The 19,084-nt window shown below is 48.7% G+C and overlaps 1 protein-coding gene across 7 annotated transcripts in view; it reads right to left on the bottom strand.

Annotated features, from left to right (window-relative positions):
• Window positions 1–12,012: 12,012 nt before the first annotated feature.
• The window catches only part of TNS3 (tensin 3), a 269,342-nt gene continuing 262,270 nt past the window's right edge, over window positions 12,013–19,084 (bottom strand). For all 7 annotated transcript variants that reach the window (XM_012646932.1, XM_012646933.1, XM_012646929.1 and 4 more), the window contains 4 exons: window positions 17,745–17,913; window positions 16,703–16,771; window positions 16,581–16,607; window positions 12,013–15,059 (listed from right to left, as the gene is read on the bottom strand). In XM_012646932.1, the coding sequence (XP_012502386.1) occupies window positions 14,915–15,059; window positions 16,581–16,607; window positions 16,703–16,771; window positions 17,745–17,913 (410 nt within the window). In that variant the 3' untranslated portion in view covers window positions 12,013–14,914. The remainder of the gene's footprint in view (window positions 15,060–16,580; window positions 16,608–16,702; window positions 16,772–17,744; window positions 17,914–19,084) is intronic.

Here is a 19,084-nt window from a genome sequence, read left to right as displayed (position 1 = left end):
GTTTTCATTTGGTTTTGAACCATTCTGAGAGAGGTGCAGTTATGGCTCATTGTGCTTTAACTTGCATGTTCCTACAGACTCATGATCTTATTTTCATGTGTTGATTTGACATCTGTACATCTTCTTTGGGAAAGTGTCTGTTCAAATCTTTTCCCCATTTTTTTATCCAACCCTCACTTTTATTTGTAACAATGTGTATTTTCAACACTTCTTTTCCTGCTTTCCTTTGGATAGCTGGAGGGATCATAGACCCCTCTAAGAGACTAAACATGTATGACACACACGTACATGTCTGGCCACATGCCGTCTTTTCCAGGGCGGAAAGCACACCTCCTTCAGCTTCTCCCATACCTCCGGCAGCTGTCGATACTCCTTAGTAACTTGATTCCAGGAGTCTTTGCCTTTCCTTTCAACTGGGCCTCCCAGCATGCCCCCCACACTCCCAGTCTGAGCAAGCAGGGGGTGGGGACGTGCCTCTGCTGACTCAGGAAGACTCTGGCTCCTGTTTCTCCTGACGCTCCTCCCCATGACGCACTGTGCTGGCTTGAGAGAGTCACTCCTAGACTTATGAAACCCCCACCTCGGAGCACTGGTTTCTCTGTCATCTCCCTGACCATTGGAGCCACCTGGAGGATACTTAGTGGAGAAAAAAATCAGTGGCTTTAATGTAAAATAATTATACCCTAGAATTTAGCATTATCAGGCTAGGGAAAAGTCACCCCTATAGGTACACTTGTGAGGAAGCCCCTCCAAGACATCCCCATAGCATTGGGCAGCCAGGAATGATGCTGCTTCTGGTACCCAGGATGCAAAGAAGTTACTTAGAGAAAACTGGATGAATCTCATTGTGAATTACCAAAGAAAGGAGAGGAACAGAAGCTGCTGCCAGAGGCTGGAAAGGAGGGAGAGGAAGAAAGGAGGTGCTTGCTTCTTAGCCCCTTGGGAAGCTAGTCTGGTCCTCCAGGGAGATGTTTCCTATTTGGGGCTCTCATAATACTTTTATATAGCTCTTCAGAATCCAAAAATACAAAAACAAAACAAAACAAAAACTCAAGGGGGGACACATAGACATATATAAACACAAACATGTAAACACAGTACACTGACCAGAGTAGAGGGGGCTTACCCCACTCACGCCCCTTCCCATCCCAAGCTGATCACACCTGACACCTGATAATAGACACAGAAAAAAATGATGATGAGGCTGGTGATTATAATGATGATGATGGTGATGGTGATGATGACAGATGGTGACGGTGATGATGGTTATGATGACATTGATGATAATGGTGATGATGGTGATGGTGATGACAGTTGTGATATTGATGATAGTGATGATGATGATGGTGATGAAGATATAGCACCATCTATGGAAAGTTCACTATGTCCTGGGCTTTACACTGGTTCTTCTTACACATAATCTCATTCTATCTTCACAGCAACCCTTTGAAGAAGTGGAGTCCCACGTACTGGATCACACAGTGTGGACCGACCAGCCTGACCCCTGTCACGTGCAGGGCTGCAGGGAAGAAGGATCATCAGTGCACAGACCTAAAACACGCCACCATGTGGTGCTCTGCCAGCCAGAGCAGCCATTCCTTCCAAAACTGACATCTAAACACTTTCCAAGTACCTGTATTTCCTTACTTGGCTTTCTCTTTGTTCTTAAAAGCACATGGGAACAACAATGGTGCCTTCACAACTATTTCTTGGTCGGCTCCTCCCCACAACCCAGGGAGGTGGTTTTCTTGATATTTGCATCTTATAGAGGAAGACAGTCCTGCCCCACCATCACCCTGCTCTCTGGCCTCCCAGGCGGGCGAGGCCGTGGGCCCCTGGGAGTACCTGCTGGTAAAGACAGGCTTTCCTGCCCTTCGCCTCCCTGCGGCGGCCAGGGCAAGAAAGTGAATGGGGATCATGTAAGACTCACGGGAACATCCCCAAAGCAGGCTTGCCTTTGTCGCTCTTGCTCCTTTACGCCTGTTCAGGGGAGCAGCTGCTGGGGGAAACCTCAGGCAAGCCCAATGACCTCACCGGAAATTTTAAAATAATGAAATGTTCTACGTCACTCTTAATTGTGGAAAACAATCCAGTTCAGTGTTGAGGATGTGCAAGCATGTAAGAATTCAAGTGTCTAACTTGACTCAGCACTGTGCCCCTCCCCTCCTCAGCTGGCTGGAACTTGGGCCCTTGGAAGAAGCATTGGAAGGAAAAAGGAAACAAAGAAGGGAAAAGTGCTCAGACCTGGGGCTATGAGCTCACCTGGCCCATGGCAAAAGCAGACCTTTCTCTAGGGGCTTCTGTTGGGTCTTCAGAGCTTATGCCCCGTTACTTTGCACCTCCCTGGGCCAGGACACTGGCTCTCTCTTTTGGAAATCACTGTCCCTCCTTAGCCCCTAAAAATCCTGGCCATCTACAGCATCTGCTTGCTCAGACCCGTTTATCCTGCTAAGAGGCTGTAAAGGACAGTTCAAGATTCAAGACACCCCTCTCTGGCTCTCTCCTGTTTGTGGTACACAGCCACAGATCTCATGCAAACATCAAGCACAGCCTCGGCTACACCGAGTTGGCATTATTTACTTACGTGTTTGTCTTTGCCGCAAGACTTTTGAGGGTGAGAAGCAAATCGTGTTTGTTTTTGTAACACTCTCAGCATCTTGTATCATGCCTGGCACTTAGTAAAGTGTAGGCAACTGGTTGAGAAAGTAATGAATAAACAAATATGCACACGACCAAATGAAGTTTAAGTCATACACCAGCCCTGTAAGAAACTCAACCATTGTTGGATAAACCAGCCATTGTGCTCCTGGAGAAGGAAGGTATATACTAAGGAACTGACTTTGTAGACACAGTGTCAACCTTCTAATGCCATTCCCTGACATCCAAATAGACCTTTTCACTTCACCTCTCAAATAGGAGCACCATGTAAAATCAGCTGGCAAGGGTACGACTGCGTGTTCTTTGGTCACCTGACCTCCTCCAAATCCTTCCAGGTGAAATCATGGCCTGTAGATCCGGCCAGGGGTCAAGCCAGCCTTGACCAGAAAAGGCAGCCTGTCAGTGGACTCAGCCCCACAGGAGGTGGGGCTGCAGTTAACCTGGTTGCCTTGGGCTCCTCTGTTTGGTGAGCCCTCCAGAGTCCTGGGGAGTCTCACTCGCCCATGTCCTGGTGTCCCCACCAGGCTCTCCAGCCCCACCTAACCATGTGGGCAGGCAAGTCTCTGCCAAGTACCCACCCTCTCCCTCCTCTGGGATCAAGTTCTGCTGCTCCAGTTCCAGACAAAGGCTGGGTGATGGCTGAAGATGAGCCGCAGCAGTGTGGGGGTTCACCTCAGCCCTGCCCATCACAATCAGCACAGCACCTCAACCCTTACTTAGACAAGTTTGCTGACCCCTGTCCTAGGCTGTCACTACTACAGAGGATAACTAGTCACTGTATGGGAAACTGGTATCAATTTTTCAGAGTTTGAAATGCTAGACATCCACAAATCCTGTCCATTGACCTAATGGGGATTGTAGATAGACTTCACTCTATTAATAATTTTTAGAGATAACTATATCTAGATATTAGTAAGTAATGATTCCTTGCTGGGCATCATTCTAATCACTTCACATATATTAACTCATTTGATTCTCACCACGATCTTGGCACATAAGCACAATTACTTTTCCTATTTGACAAATGGAAGAACTGGGGACTGGAGAAGTGAAATAACTTGTCACCGTACCAGAGTGACACCGGACAGAGCCCAGATGTGGAGCCAGACGACATGGCTCTGGCATCCACACTCCTGATCATTAAATCAACTTACTATTTTGCATTTTGCTAGTTTTCTACGCCTAAGCTAGCGACTAACATATGCAGCCCTGGTCTTTGCAAATAAAGCCTCAGTACGACCCGCTGTAGTAAGCAGTGCTACCCACCAGGAGGCAGCACTGCCCCGCGGCGTTCTCAGCGGCCACCTCCATTTGGTAGGACTCCCGACAGTGACCATGGAAGTTCCGCTGGAATCTACTGTCAAAATGGAGGGCCAAGTGCAGAAGGAGGGAACCACTTCACAGGAAATTGCTGACGGGGGAAGAGCGTGCGCAGAAGCCCTCTCCGTGCCGTGGCAAGGACAAGGCTCTGGAGTCCAGCATGCTGAGTTCCTGCAGTGTCCTGGGCTGCTTGGCCAGGTGCTCTGAGACAGAAAGAAATTCAACCAAAGAAGAAAGGCGGGGATGAGGGGGACGATAAAACAACAAATTCTCCCTATTTCTCCATGCCTGTCTCCTGACCGTGGCCAAGCCACTAAGCCTTTCTGCTCCTGAGCTTCGTGATCTGTGAAATGAGATGGGCCGGCTGCCAGGAGAGCCCCAGAGAAGAGACATGCCAGCCAGCGGGGCTTCGGGCCCCTGCCCTGGTGAGAACCATGGTCGCCTACAGCTGGTCACTTCCAAGCAGCGAAGGTCGCCTCATTCTTCTCAAGCCCTTCAATGTAGGCACTGCCTTTGCAGCTCTCACAAGTTAATCGTAAGCCAGCTCCCATGGCACCGGGGTGAGGTTGCCTGCAGACTTATCAACTCAGGATACACAGGGTGGTTCACGTGACTTAATCTTTGAGGCCCACATCCTGGCCCAGACGGCAGGAAGGATGCTTCGACCAACACCCTCCCTGGTTTGTGCCCGAGCTGGAGGTTCCTTGGGTTGTCTTCAGTAGAGGGGAGCTTGAAACTATAGCTAACATGGTAAGTGCATGCATTGCACTTGGCAAACAGTAGGCACTCAACCAGTGTCTGCTTTACTGTCCAGGTCAGTTCAATGTAGCGCAAGCATCCAGGACACTTGGTATGGCCTGTGAAACCGCAAAGTCTCCCTGAGGAGGAGGCACTTTCCCAGCATCCACCCTACCCTGATTCAGGCATGTAACAGGGCTCCCTCTGATCTTTGCCCAAAAGGGGATGCCTTGATTGACATTTTCCCCACCTCTACCTTCCCTGCCCTCAACCACAAGCCATATAAACAGCTTTGTGTCAGTGCTGAGCCAGTCCCTGCAAGGAGACAGCCTTGGGCTGTCCATGCAGTGGAGCCGGCAGGTGAGGGATGGGTGACAGGTGTCAGGTGTGAACCTGTCCAGGTGCCCCTGGAGCCGAACCGTGGCTCCCTTACACATCGGTCTGGAAAACATTTCCAGTGAAAAGTGGATGCTTGGAACTTCACCAGCCTTTAAGGATAAAATGAAACCATATTATAGATACATAAAAAAGTGCACGAATTGTAAGTGAACAGCTCAGTTAATTTGCAGAGTGAATAAAGCCAAATGAAAAAGCAGCACAGAGAGGCCTCAAAAGCCCCTCTCTAGAGTCCCCTCCCAAATACCACCGTCTCTTTCCTCCCCAAAGACTGCCATTCTACCCTCCACTGCCTTAGGTTAGTTTTGTCTGATTGTGATATTTATATCAATATAAATGAAATTATATAGTAAGTAGTTTTTAGCATCTGGCTTTTTTGGCTCATGGTTATGTCTAAGTTCCATCTGTGTTGTTGTGTGTAGCAACTGCTAGCACCTATACTACCAGGTCTCAGCCCACTCCTTGTTAAGTGGCCCCCAGGCATTTCTGAGCCTTCTCCAAGATGTGCTTCACACGTGCTTACCAACAGGAAGTCCGTCTGAGGCATCACATGGCACCAAAATACCACAGTGCTTCCAGCGCGTGTGCCCCATCAATTGGGCTGCATAGGGCAGGAGGTAATGGAGCTCGCTGCTACTGACTCAATCCAAGCTACCTCCTGTTACTGGTTTCAGACCTTTCCTTATTTCTAGTGTAAGCATTTTGGTGCTATAAATTTCCCTCTCAGCACTGCATTAGTTGCATCCCATGGATTTTGATGTTTTATTTTCTATAGAATTCATTCAGTTCTATGTATTTTTTAAAATTTCCTTTGAAACTTCTATTTGAACCATGGATTATTTAGAAGAATATTTAATTTCCACATGTTTAGAATTTTTTTCTCTTGATATTCTGTTATTCATTTTAAATTTAAAATTTCCATTATAATCAGAGAATATGCTCTGTATGGTATCAATTCTTTTAAATTTGTTGAGATTTGTTTTATGGCTGAGAACATGATCTTAGTGAATGTTCCATGGGTACTTTAAAAATACATAATTCTGCTATTGTTGTGTGGAGTATTCTATATATCAGATTCTGTTGCTTGTTTTGTTCAGTTTTTCTACATCCTTTTTGATATTCTGTCTATGAATTTGTCATAGTCCGTTTGGGTTGCTCCAACAAAAACATCATAGATTTATTAAAAAAACAAACTTTTGTTTCCCACAGTTCTGGAGGTTGGAAAGTCCAAGATCAAGGTGCCAGCAGACATGGTATCTAGTGAGGGCCCATTCCTCATAGATGGTGCCTTCTAGCTGTGTCCTCACATTGCAGAGGGGGCAAACAGGCTCCCTTGGGCCTCTTTTATAAGAGCACTAATCCCAGTAATAGGGGCAGAGCCTCTCAAGGCCCCACCTCTTAGTACCATCACATTGGGCATTAGGTTTCAACACGTGAATTTTAGGGGAACACAAAAATTCAAACCATGGCATTCCACCCTTGAATCCCTCAAATTTATGTCCTCCTCACATGCAGAATACATTCATTCTGACCCAATAGCTCCAAAAGTCTTAACTAATTCCAATATCAACTCCAAAGTCAAAAGTCCAGTCTCATCTATGAATATTATCTAAATCAGATACGGGTGAGACTCAAAGGTATGTTTCATCTTGAGGCACACTCTGCTCTTCAGCGGTGAACCTCTGAAACCAAACGAGTTATATGCTTCCAAAATACAGTGGAGGGACAGGCATAGGATAGACATACCCAGTTCAAAAGGGAGAAATATGAAAGTAAAAAGGGGTAAGAGTTTCCAAGTTAAATCTGAAATCCAACAAGGCAAATGACATTAAATATTAAGCCTTGAGAATAATCTTCTTTAACTTGATATCCATCTTTTGGACACACTGGGCCAAGGGGCGGGCCCCCAAAACCCTGAGCAGCCCCGTCCCCATGGCTTCACTGAGCACAGCCCACATGGCAGTTTTCATGAGTTGGAGTCATATGCCTGGGGTTCTCCCAGGCTGAAGACGCATGCTGGTGGCTGTACCTGTCTGGGATTACTGAAACCTCACCAGAATGGCCTTTCCTGTCTATATTTCTATCAGTATTCTGTTCACAACCATTTAGGTATTATGTAAGACGACTGAGGCTTTCTCTATGGCTCTCCTCTTCTGTGCCTTCACCAGAATCGTCCTTAATGGTCCACTAACAGTAATGTAGCCTTTTCTAGCATGCACCTGAAAATTCTTCCCGCCTCTAAACATCACCCAGCTCCAAAGCTGCTTCCATATTTTAAGGTATTTCTTATACAATACCCCCACTCCTTAGTACCAATTTTTGTCTTAGTGCATTTGGCTGCTATAACAAAAATATTATGGATGGGTTTGGCTTATAGAAAACAAGCTTTTTTTCCCCCAACAGTTCTGGAAGCTGAGAAATCCAAAACCAAAACAGTAGCAGATTCAGAGTCTGACAAGGGGCCATTCCTCATAGATGGTGCCTTCTAGCTGTGTCTTCACAGGGTACAAGGGGCAAACAAGCTCCCTTGGAACTAATCTCATTTATGATGGCTCCAACCTCATGACCTAGTCACCTCTCCAAGGTTCTGGCGCTTAATACCATCACATTGGGGATTAAGTTTCAACATATGAATTTTTTTGGAGGGGCATAAATATTTAAACCAAAACTTAGTTCTATCAGTTGATGAGAGGGGAATGTTAAAGTCCTCAGTGATAATTATAGATTTGTCTATTTCTCCTTTCAACTCTATCAGGTTTTAATTTACGTACAGTAAGTCCTCACTTAATGTCATCTATAGGTTCTTGAAAACTGCAGCTTTACACAAAATGGTATATAAAGCAACCATTTTTTTTCTCATTAGTGTTGTAAAGAAATGATGATATTCTAGGGCCTGCTGTAGGTTATTTTATTTAAAGTTACTGTTTCCAAGAACCAATCAATGCTGTTAAATGAGGACTAATTGTATAAAGGCTCTGTATGTTTTACGAGCATATGTTTAGGATCCTTATGTCTTTCTGTTGGATTGATCTTTTTTTTCATTGTATAATGTCCCTTTTCAACTCTAGTAATTTTCTTTGCTCTAAGTCCAGTTTATCTAATGTTAATATACTGACTCTTGGTTTTTTGGTTGTTTGCATATCTCTTTGCATCCTTTTATTTTCAACCTATGTCACTGAATTTGAAGTTTCTTGTAAACCGCACATAATTGTGTCATCTGCCAACACACACACACACACCCCAATCTGTCTTTTGACTGATGTAATCTGAATATTTACGTTTAGGGGATTATTAGTATGTTAGGGCTAAAATCTGACATTTTATTTTCATTTGTCTCATTTTTGTTTTTCTGTTTCTATCTACTTGTCTTCCTATGGATACTTAAAGGTTTCATCTTGATTTATTTATTGAGTATATCTTTTTGTATAGTGGTTGCTCTGGTTATTATAATAAAATATGTGACTTATCACTGTCTATTGACATTTTACTATTTGGGTTAAAGTGTGGAAATCTCACTTCCAATTAGGTTCCTTTGTCTTACCCACTTTTTAATATTGTCTTGAGTATCAGTTGGTGTTATAATTTTTGTTTCAATTATCAAATGTGATTTATAATACTTGTAAGGACAAGGAGAGTCTATTGTATGACCCATACTCTCTTCTTTCCAATGGTTTCTTCCCTCCTGATGCTCCAAGGTTTGTTGTTGTTGTTGTTTTGTTTTGTTTTTACCATTTCCTTTCTATTTGAATGACTTCCTTTGCTAATCTTTAAATGTAGGCTTGGTTGCAACTAATTATTTTAGTTTCCTTCATCTGACAATGTCTTTATTTCCCCTCATTCCCACAGGATAATTTCACTGAATATAGAATTCATGGTTGATGTTTCATTTTTTTCAGCCCTTGAAAAATGTGTCACTTCCTTCTGGCCACCCTGGTTTAATAGGAGAAACGCACTGTTATTCAAATTGGTGTATGTCTGTACATAGTCCATCATTTCTCTCTGGTTGCCTTCACAATTTTCTTTTTGTCTTTAGATTTCAGAAGTTTAATTATGATTATTTCTTGGCATGGATTTTTGTCGTTGTTGTTATTGTTGATCTTGTTTCGAGTTCAATTGGCTTATATCTACAGGTCTGTCTTTTGCCAAATTTGTGGAGTTTTAAGTCATTATTTCTTCAAATATTCTTTAGCTCCTCCCTTTCTCATCTCCTTGTGATACACCAGTGATACAATTGTTGGATCTTTTGTTATTGTCCCATAGGTTGCTGTGGCTGTTCATTTTTTAAAAGTCTGTTTTCTCTCTGTTGTTGAGATTGAGTGAATTCTATTGAGTTGTCATCAAGTTCACTGATTCCATCCTCTGTCATCTTCACTCCACTATTGAATCCATCTAGTAAGCTTTTCATATCTGTTATTATACTTTTTAGTTCTGTAATTTCTATTTGGTTTTTCTTCATAACTTCTATTTATTTACTGTGGTTTTTCTATTTCTTTATTTATATTTGTTGAAGCATTTTTATGATGTATACTTTAAAATCCTTGCCAGATAATTCCAGCATCTGATTCACCTTGATGTTGGCATCAATGGTCTTTCTCACTCATGTTGCAAATTTCTTGATCCTTGGCATAACAGGTAATTTTCTGTTGTATCGGAGACATTTTAGCTATTATATTAGGAAACTCTGGGCCCTATTTAAATCTTTTATTTTAGCAAGTAGTTGTCTTGATTATGTTTAGCAAGCAGGTGCTGGCCTGTGGTCCCACTGATGGTTTAATCATCAGAGCTTTTCAGTGCTACTTTGGTCTGCATGGTTTAGCTGGTGCCTCTGGGGCTCCCACTGATCTCTGCTGATGTAACTGAGGGACATAAGAGGTGTCTCTTGGTGGGGGAGAGGGAGGAGAGTTGCAGGCCCACAGCTATGAAGAGGCTTCCCTGGCATAGCATTTGTTGTGGCAGGTTCCCCCTGCCTGTGGGAGATGGAGCGTGCTTTCCAGGCGGGGCTGGGTGCTTGTCGTGGTGGGACACTGCTCTGGTTCCCCCAGCCACCCCAGACTCTCTGAGATGGGATGTAAGTCTCAGATTCATGGGGACACAGAGGCTTCCTGGGCCAGATCAACTGTTGTGGTGGAATCCCTTTTGCTGCCCCCCCTTCCTGGTCACCTAGGTTGGTGACCTTGGTGAACTCTCATTTACCCCCCTTCTCTTGCCTCTGGCCAGGCTTCACACAGTCGCCTGATTTCCTAGGAACTTTAAGGCCATTTATGATATATCCCAGCAGCAGGGTGTGTTCTGATATGGCCAATCCCTGTGTCATGAAATGTCCCTTCCTGGTACTGCCCCAGGCCCCAAGTCCAACTAGAAAACTCCAATTTGCCCCCCAAGACTGGTTCTGCTCCTGCTCCGTGAAGTTTGACCTTCCAAGGCCATTGGGCAGCTCATCTCACCTCCCTAGTGGTAATACAAATCTCTATGACAAGACACGCAAGCACGCATAAGGTATAGACCTGAGGTCCCCCAGTAGGTGGGCCCAAGGCGCCCATTACACAATAGATCAATAACCCTCAAGTGGGCGGGCTGAGGTGCCCATGGTGTAATAGATGGATGACCCCAGCAGGTGGGGCACAGGTACCCATTTTGTAACATTGCTGAGAGATAAATGGGGAACCTGTGACACCCACCTGCAGCATGTGGCAGGGGCTTGTCCAGTTTAGGCTTTGTTGTCACTGGGTCTCTGTGACCGTCTCCTAGGATGCCTCTGGCCAGGGACCTAGGGACATGCATGCCCTATGAGCCCAGCAACTGTGATGCATGCCAACTGTGTTCTTGGAAATAGGAGTCTGTAAACTCTTATGAAATTAATGCCCTGCCCACCTTTCACTTTGTTGTGACACTGGTCAAGAACCTGGGCAATGATTTGCTTCAAAGGCTCATCAGAACTTCCTGTTGGACAAGACTTAACCTGCCGCCGCCCACTCTCCCTTCTACTCTGAGGCACTAACACCTGGATTATTTCAATCCACCTTCCCAACATACTTGGAGTGAAAAATGATCTCCTTTGTGTCTTGTTAGAATGGAAAGCTAAAGCCTCCAGGGGCTAACTATGCAGAGGGGAACTTCGTGCTGGGGGCAGTAGCGGTTAATTGAAATCTTTATTATCTGTCCATGATCAAATGAGCCCCAGGTATTGCTCTTTTCTGTTTTAGAGCTGAGGGAACAAGATAGCAGCAGTCCCTGTGTCCTGTCACCTCTGGAGGGAGACAGCCCAGAGAGGGCAGAAAGCCAGCAAAAAGGAACAAACTCCCCCAAAGGAGGACCTTGGCTGGGGGGATGGAAGACACAGGGGATGAGCCCTGCATGAGAGGCTGGAGGGCAGCACTGCTGGGGTGCCCTCAGCATCTGCTGAAGTATAAGCAAATCCACGAGACTTTCAATATCAGGCTAAGTACTCACCTGGGTAGAAACTGGGATGTCCCATTAGGGCTGGTCCATGCCAGGGGTGTCTTCCTGTAGCCAGTGTGTGTGTAGAGGTATTTATAGCAGTATTATCAGTACCCATCATCAACACTGTGCATTGTAATTAATTTTTAAAAATCTTTGAATATAAATTTTAAAAGGTCTCTGAGCAGAAATCTTAAAATATATTCCTGAAGGCAAAACATGTGAATTTACAACTGAATGCACTGATCCATAAACACGCAGGCACACATATGTGCATGAGCACACACACAGACACATGTACATGTACATATGTGCATGCACACTCATGCACATGCACACAGAGACACATATACACAAATGTGCACACAGATACACATGTACACAAACATAACATGTACACGCACACACATACACATGTACACACAGACACATACACAACATACTTCAGGGCACACAAATGGCTTACCAAGTTCATAATTTTATTATACTCTGAATAGAGATGATATTTAAAGAGCAGAGAAAATGACTATACAAAGGATTTATAGAACATTCATTTACATACTGGATATATCCTTTACAATATCAGAAAAGTAAAAATATGCATTAAAAGGTAAGGCAGATAAGACATTACAAGGTCTTTGATGCTGAGGATAAATGCAGTGTGACTTTTAACATGGTTATAGCTTAACACTGGAGGAATACAACAATACGCTTACTGGGTGGATTAGTAGGACCCTGGCTATACTACGTGTCGGGCTCAGCTACCGTGAACTTACCGCATTGACTCCCGACAGCATGCGCCTGCCCCATGGGAGCCCCAGAGGCAAATGCCTGGGAAACATTCCTTCTCCGTGTCCCTGAGCCGGCGCCGGCGGTGGTGCCCGCTCACGGTTTCTGAGCCCATGTACAGTTTGTGAGGACGCGGACTCGTTTTGTTCTGTTTAAAGCACACGTAACATACAAAGAAGAAAGAAACCTGTCGTACCAGCTCTTCAGAAACCATGGACACTCGCTTCCTTTGGTTCCTCAGAGGGAGCTATCTGCTCGGGACAAATTCCCTGATGCCCTTGACCGCTTTCACCTTGAGTAAAAATCACACCTGGTCAGTCAGTTCAGAAAGGAAATTTTCGTGGCTTCTCGAATACTCGCCACGAGGACCACTGTGGGTTGTGGGATGCCCCGATGTCTCTGTAATTCACTGGCAGGTTGTGTTTCTCAACACTGCACCCCAATCTCACTCTGACTTCTGAACAAGCCCTCTCATCCTCCTTCGGGAGGAGAAGAGACCTGGCCTGCGATCTTTGGGTCAGACCGTCTTGGGATAAAGCACGTCTTGGGGTTGGGGAAACACAAGCCTCTGCTCCCCTCAGCTGGATTCCTGCAGTGGATGAAAAACGGAAATGCTAGAAGCCTCTGCGGAAGACACCGGGGCCTCCAGGGAACACCAGCACATTCGAACAGCCACGCCACCGCGTGTCAGGGAAGGAGGTCGGCAAAGACCAAGGCAAACATTTGGCACAGAAATGAGGCACTTACGTTTGGTGCATCAATAGGAGCTAAACAGTGGAGTGGTCCACTTGCCTTGACACACACGCACACAGACACACACACACGCACACACAGGCACCCATGCACACATACACGAACGCCACTGTGATTCGGCTGGTCCCAGCTCTGCTCATTGCTAAGTCTCCTTCTCCCCCTCGCTTTAAAACAGAGAGTTCACAAAGCACACTTCCAAAGTCCAGCGTGGTGACTGGAGCCTGTAATACCCGGTGGCCTAAGAGCTGAGACTTGACACTTGACAGCAGAGGAGAGCGGGAACCTCAGGTGGCTCAGAGTCGGGACAGTCAGGTGGCCGCAGGGCTCCCCGGGCTGTGAGGGAAGGAGGCCAAGGCTTCATTCGACGTGGCCCAGCCCCATCTCTGCCTCTGGGGAGGATCCAGGGTCACCGGATTCTCTAGAACCTCTGACCACGGACAGATTCGGGCAGGAAACCATGCCATCGGAGTGTTCACATACGCGTGAAATAACACACTCGACTCGGTGGCCAAGATGATGCAGAGCAGTGGCACTCCGAAACGGCGTGTCGGCACTGGGATTCCTCCTCTCTTTCCTCATCCTGCCTCTGCTCACGCACGTCATGTCACACAGGTCCCCACGGGAAGTCCAGGCGTGGCAGGGAGAAGCATGACGAGAGCTTGCACAGGCCAGCGGCGCTTTAGGTTGTGCCCTGTCGGGTTTGCAGATGGCCCAGAACGAGCCGAGGCAGGGGCTGTAAGCTTAATTAAGCCCAGGCGTTTCCCGTCCCTCCTGGACGTTCCCCCCAGCAAGGAAGCCACCCGCAATCAGGGACGACACGCAGTGCATAAAGCGCAGGGTAGGCTGCTCGAGGCACAGCCCCCATGGGCGGCACCACACCAGGGGACTCAACAGCCCTGCCCGCAGCCCGCCGCACGCCTCCTGTTTCTGCAGCCACGTGCCTGCAGCGCGTCCTACACGGGACGAGCTTCCTAAAATCACAGCTTGGCAGGCTGCAGCATCTGACACTGGTACAGTATAGCAACGGCAAATTGTTATAAATAATTCAGCATAAGTAAAATATAAATTACATAGAAATGGCGTCTTTGATTCCCTCTTCTTGTTTCTCCTTTCGGGGTCCTCATGAGCTCCCCCGGCCCAGCTGGCCACGCGTGAGCAGGAGGCACGGAGCAGGCACCACGTGCGAGGCTGGGCCTCTGCCGTGGCACGTTCCTCCCACGACGCCACGAGGCTTCCACACCCTCGTCCCCACAGCCCATCGCAAAGTCCCCTCCCTCGGGACCCAGCTGTGTTCCAGAAGGGCCGGACCTGCACAAAACTTCCTCAAACACGCGCCCCCTTCTCAGTTTCATTAGCATCTCTGTCTCAGGGAGACCGAGGTGAGAGAGACCTTGGCCTTGGGTGTCAGCGGGACAGGAGCGCGTGGCAGATGGGGAAGCAGACGGTCACTCAGCACCTCTGCCGCGAGGGCTGGGCACGCCTCATCCCCTGACATGCTGGTGTGCCAGGAATGTGGAGACCTCTGCATGCTCCCTGCTGTTCCTTTGCCTGTCCCCTTCCCATGCGGACCCTGGGTGGGAGCACCCATGCCTGGCCTCGCCTACCCAAAAGGCATTTGGCTGCAGAGATGTGTTGGATCAGGAAAGGCTAGTCCGTGGTGAGGCTGTTTGTTCCTGCTTCTGTAGAGGTGGAAGGTCCTCTCTCCCTCCCAGGCCTGGAATGTTAGGATTATCAGTTTGTATGGAGTGGGGCCCCGCCCTCACCCCACTCTGTCTCCAGAGCCTCAAGAGGCATTGGCAGGTCTGAGCTGCGAGGGGGGCTCTCAGATCCTCTTTGGGGAGCCGATCATGACCTTTGACACGAAGTTGACGATGGCGCTGGCAGGCTGCTCGGGGTCGTGTTCTGCAAACAGGTGGCACACATTGTCTGTGGCGCTGCCCTGCTTCCGGGCCACAAATCCAAAGACTCTGCAAAAGCAAAGTCCACGTTAGAGTGGTTAGTGTCCCACAAAGCACTAAATGTCTGCTTCCTCTGGCCACCAGCAGCACTGCCAGGAGGAACATTAAATGCTACATATCAAAAATCTACCTTGTACCAAACACCCTGCTGGCCACCTGTCCAGCCTTCAAAGGCCTGCAGGTGAGATGTCTGACTTCTGCTCTGCAGGTGAGGCCCTGAGCCTGGGTGGAGGCGAGGGTCCTCAGCCCCAGCTCTGGAGGCTCAACTACCTCCACAGACACTCCCCATGCTGGGGCCAGAATCCCTTGGTACCTGTCCATGTAGACTCCCAGGGTCCCGCTCTGATGTACTAGACCAGAACCTCACAGGAGAGCAGGGGTGGAGGGACTCCGGAGAGGGTGCCCGATGCACCCAACCCCTGCCTGGACTTGGACACTCCTGCCTGCTGGGACCTGAAATACACCAGGGACTCTTGCTGGGCATTGAAATCCTGGTTGCAGACTACGTACAGTTCAGGAAGTTGTTTGGAAAGAACAGCACATCTAATCACTTCTCTTGGAAGAACTGAAGCTATTCTGTTAACAGGCTTCTATGAGCCCTAAACTTCACACAGTGATGACCATTATCCCTATCCAAATCCCTGGCAAGGGTCTTCCTTCTCTTTCTTAAAGAATGAAGGATCCTGCTGTTGTTGTTTAAGTTTAGCGGTTTCCACACCACGAAAAGGACCAGCCGATGACACTTAAGTAATCCCGACGGAGCTGCCCATTTCAAGCAGATGAAAGACCGGTGTCACCCCTGCCAGCCGGAGAGCGGGAGTGCGCCCAGAACCTGTCCCCCAGGGGCTGAGGGGGGGCCCTCCAAGCGCTCACCAGCTCCTGAGACAAATGACAAGTGTGAAGCAGGAACCCTGGGGAAGGATCCTGCGATGATGCTTGTGGTCACTGGATCTAGACGACACAGAGGAAACTAACCCGCGGGAACACGGCCAGTTACGCCTCCGAGCGGGAGGGTAGGATGAAGTCCCTCCGCCTGCCAACGGAGCACTGGGCCAGGAATGGCCATGGACAGGTTCTTGGAGAACCAGGGACAGGTGACTTGTGAAGAGGGACCTCTAGCAGGTGCCTGGCCTGCCACAGAGCAAGGGGGTGACGAAAACCATCTGCCCTCACATTTGGCCAACTCGGGACACCAGCTTCATCCCGCACACGGGGAGCTCTTCCCTCCGCCTGTCCAGACCTGGGCGCTGCAGCCCCCTCCCAAGTGGCTGCCGCCCTTCTCACAGCACCACACCGCAGCGTCTCACGTAAACGCTGCACGCCGGCCACAGCCATCGGGAAAGTTGACACCGTCCAGGCCCTTGCTACGAAGGTAGTGTACACACTTTTACTTTTTTCTCTTTTCTTAAAAAAGTAACTGACAGGTCGTAGTCATTTTCTTATAAGACATCCTTTATGGAAATCTGGAAAAAATTTCAACTTTGGGCCATGATTGTAAACGAAGAATGTAAAGAAATCCTGGCAACTTACTTTGAAGAAGGGCCATCTTTGATCCACCTTGCAAATTAAAGAGAAGAGAATTATGTTAATTTTTAAAATTAAAGGGTAAAAAAGTATATATGCCTTACTTAATAAAAATGCAAATTTCTTACTTCCTGTCTTGTGGGTCCAAGGCACAGAAAATCACACTGTTCACGGGGTAATGCCTCCGGAAGAAAAGCCTGTTGGAATGCAGGGGAGAGAGGATGGTTCCTGTTACTGGGGTTTTGGGGTGACGCACAGGGCAGGCTCCCCCACATGTTAAGATTCGGGGAGCAGGAAACTATTTTATACTTTTACTCTCACTTGGAGAGAAGAACAAAGCGTGTGCCCATTAGAAGTCCACAGGCAACACAGAGTTGTGCAGAATGGTCCTGGAAACAGGGCCGGCCAGCCACGTGGACTGAAACTGTCAGCGGGAAGGCGGGAACTGGGTCAAGGAGCCCTAACAAACTGGAGAAGCTGGTGGGGCACGAGACAGGCCCCGTCGGACCCTATTGGGTGCAACATCGTGGGGAGACCACTAACCACCTCTGAACCTTGGTTTTCTAACCGGTGAAAAGGTGACCATGACAACAGCCCACCGCTTTCACAGGACAGCCTCCCGAATGGGATACATTAGCAGATCTCAGAGCGCCGAGCTAACTCTAAAGGGCTGTGCACGTCACATTCCTGGGGAAGGGCTGCCTGTGGTCACTGACACCACCTGGGGAAGGATCCTGTGATGACGCTTGTGGTCACTGGATCTAGACGACACAGAGGAAACTAACCCGCGGGAACACGGCCAGTTACGCCTCCGAGCGGGAGGGTAGGACAAAGTCCCTCCGCCTGGGAGTCCTCCATCTGGGCTGACCTGCCCAGCCCCTCCTTCCCACTCTAAAAGTGCTTCCCACCCGGTCTGCGTGGTCCCCTAAGGACGCCCATCATAACATGCTGTGCTACCCTGTGAAATCATGCCTCCAGATGCTGCTGGCTTTGTGCTGGCACAGGGACAAAGCCAATTTGGAGAAGGAGAGAGAAGCCAGCAGATGGGCAGGGGCAGAGGCCGGGGATTAACCCAGACGACAGCCACATTAGAGAAGGGCAGGAAGGGCACATGCTCAACTGTGACCAGGAGTGCTGGCCCTGCTGCAGGATCCCCGTCGGGGAACTCACTTCCTCTGATTGTCCGTCAGGGTGATCCCCTGGGCTGACACCTTGAAGTGCACGACCGTGGACACCGGGGGTGGCTCCTGGACCAGGGTGATGCTCAGGGCCTTCTGCACCGCCTGGTGGCCAGTGAGGGACTCCATCTCCACGGAGTTCAGGTACCACACGTTGCAGGCTGCAAGATACCGAAGGGGGTGCGTGTTGGCCTCAACTGCACCAGGTGCGTTTAAAGGCAAATGCCTTTGTCCCCGGTTCTGAAAATGTGGAGAGCGAGTGCCCCAAGGATGAGCTTGCTCCCATGTCAAGGTGAGAAGAAACAAGTTAGCAAAGCAGACCCCACCCAACGTGGCTTTGCCTTCCCACCAGCCGGAGCAAGTGCTCTAGCTGCCCTGCTGTGGTATCTAACCCTGGCATCCTGGTGAGGCCTGAGGCACCTTGGCTGGCCTCAGTGCCGGTCTAAATGACAGTCAGTTAGCACAAAAGCCCAACTATCTTTATAGGTAAGGAGGCCCAGAGGCCCCCCGAGAAACTTCCGTGAGAAAAGCATGTGCTCTGGAATCCCAAGCAGCCGCCTCGTGGGGGTTCTGAAAGCGGCGAGCGCGCGGAAGGCTGTGCGGGAGTGGCCTGCAGTGCGCTCGGGGCACGGGCCGGAAAGAGCCGGGAACGGCCCGGCCGCACCTGCATCCCAGCTCCCCGCCTGGCGAGGAAGGGCTTAGGTCTTCCCCCAGGCCACCCACTCTTGAGGGAAGAAAACGACCAGGCTTTGTAAAAATCCTGTTCTCCCTGTTAGCCTGCGTCCCTGCAGCTCGAGCCGACGCACACGTGGGATTTGGGGGCGTGGGTGAAGTCGGGGTGTCCGTGCCTGAGGATTTGCACCCAGCCGGAAGCTCACTTGCTGACCACGACCAGGCCCTCGCCCGGCCGGAGACCAAGAAGGCTTCCTCCCGAGGGACAGGATGGCTCGCACGTGCTCCCCTCCCTGCCGTACGCAAGTCTCTCTGTGTGAGCGTGTGGGGCTCTTAATTCCATGTTTAAAGGCCTCTAGAGTTTCACAAAACAGAAAATAGTGCTTCCACACCAACACATCCAAGCACTCGAATGAACGGTCTGCTGTCTGCTGTCCTGTTTCCCTTGGCGGTGCTTTCTCACAGGTGAGAACGCCCCCGGCAGCAGCTCTACCTGTTCTTTGCCTTTGACTCCAGCTTTCCAGAATGAGCAGAAGCCATGCCTACTGGCAGATGTGTCGGCAGGTGTGCTGGTGGATGTTCTCGTAGGTGGGCTGGCAGGTGTGTTAATAGGAGTGCTAGGTGTGCTAGCGGGTATGTTAACAGGTGTGCTAGTAGGTG

Source organism: Propithecus coquereli, unplaced genomic scaffold (genome assembly GCF_000956105.1).
Source record: "Propithecus coquereli isolate 6110/MARCELLA unplaced genomic scaffold, Pcoq_1.0 Scaffold252, whole genome shotgun sequence".
Classification (NCBI taxonomy): domain Eukaryota; kingdom Metazoa; phylum Chordata; class Mammalia; order Primates; family Indriidae; genus Propithecus; species Propithecus coquereli.
This window is presented reverse-complemented; position numbering and strand designations above follow the sequence as displayed.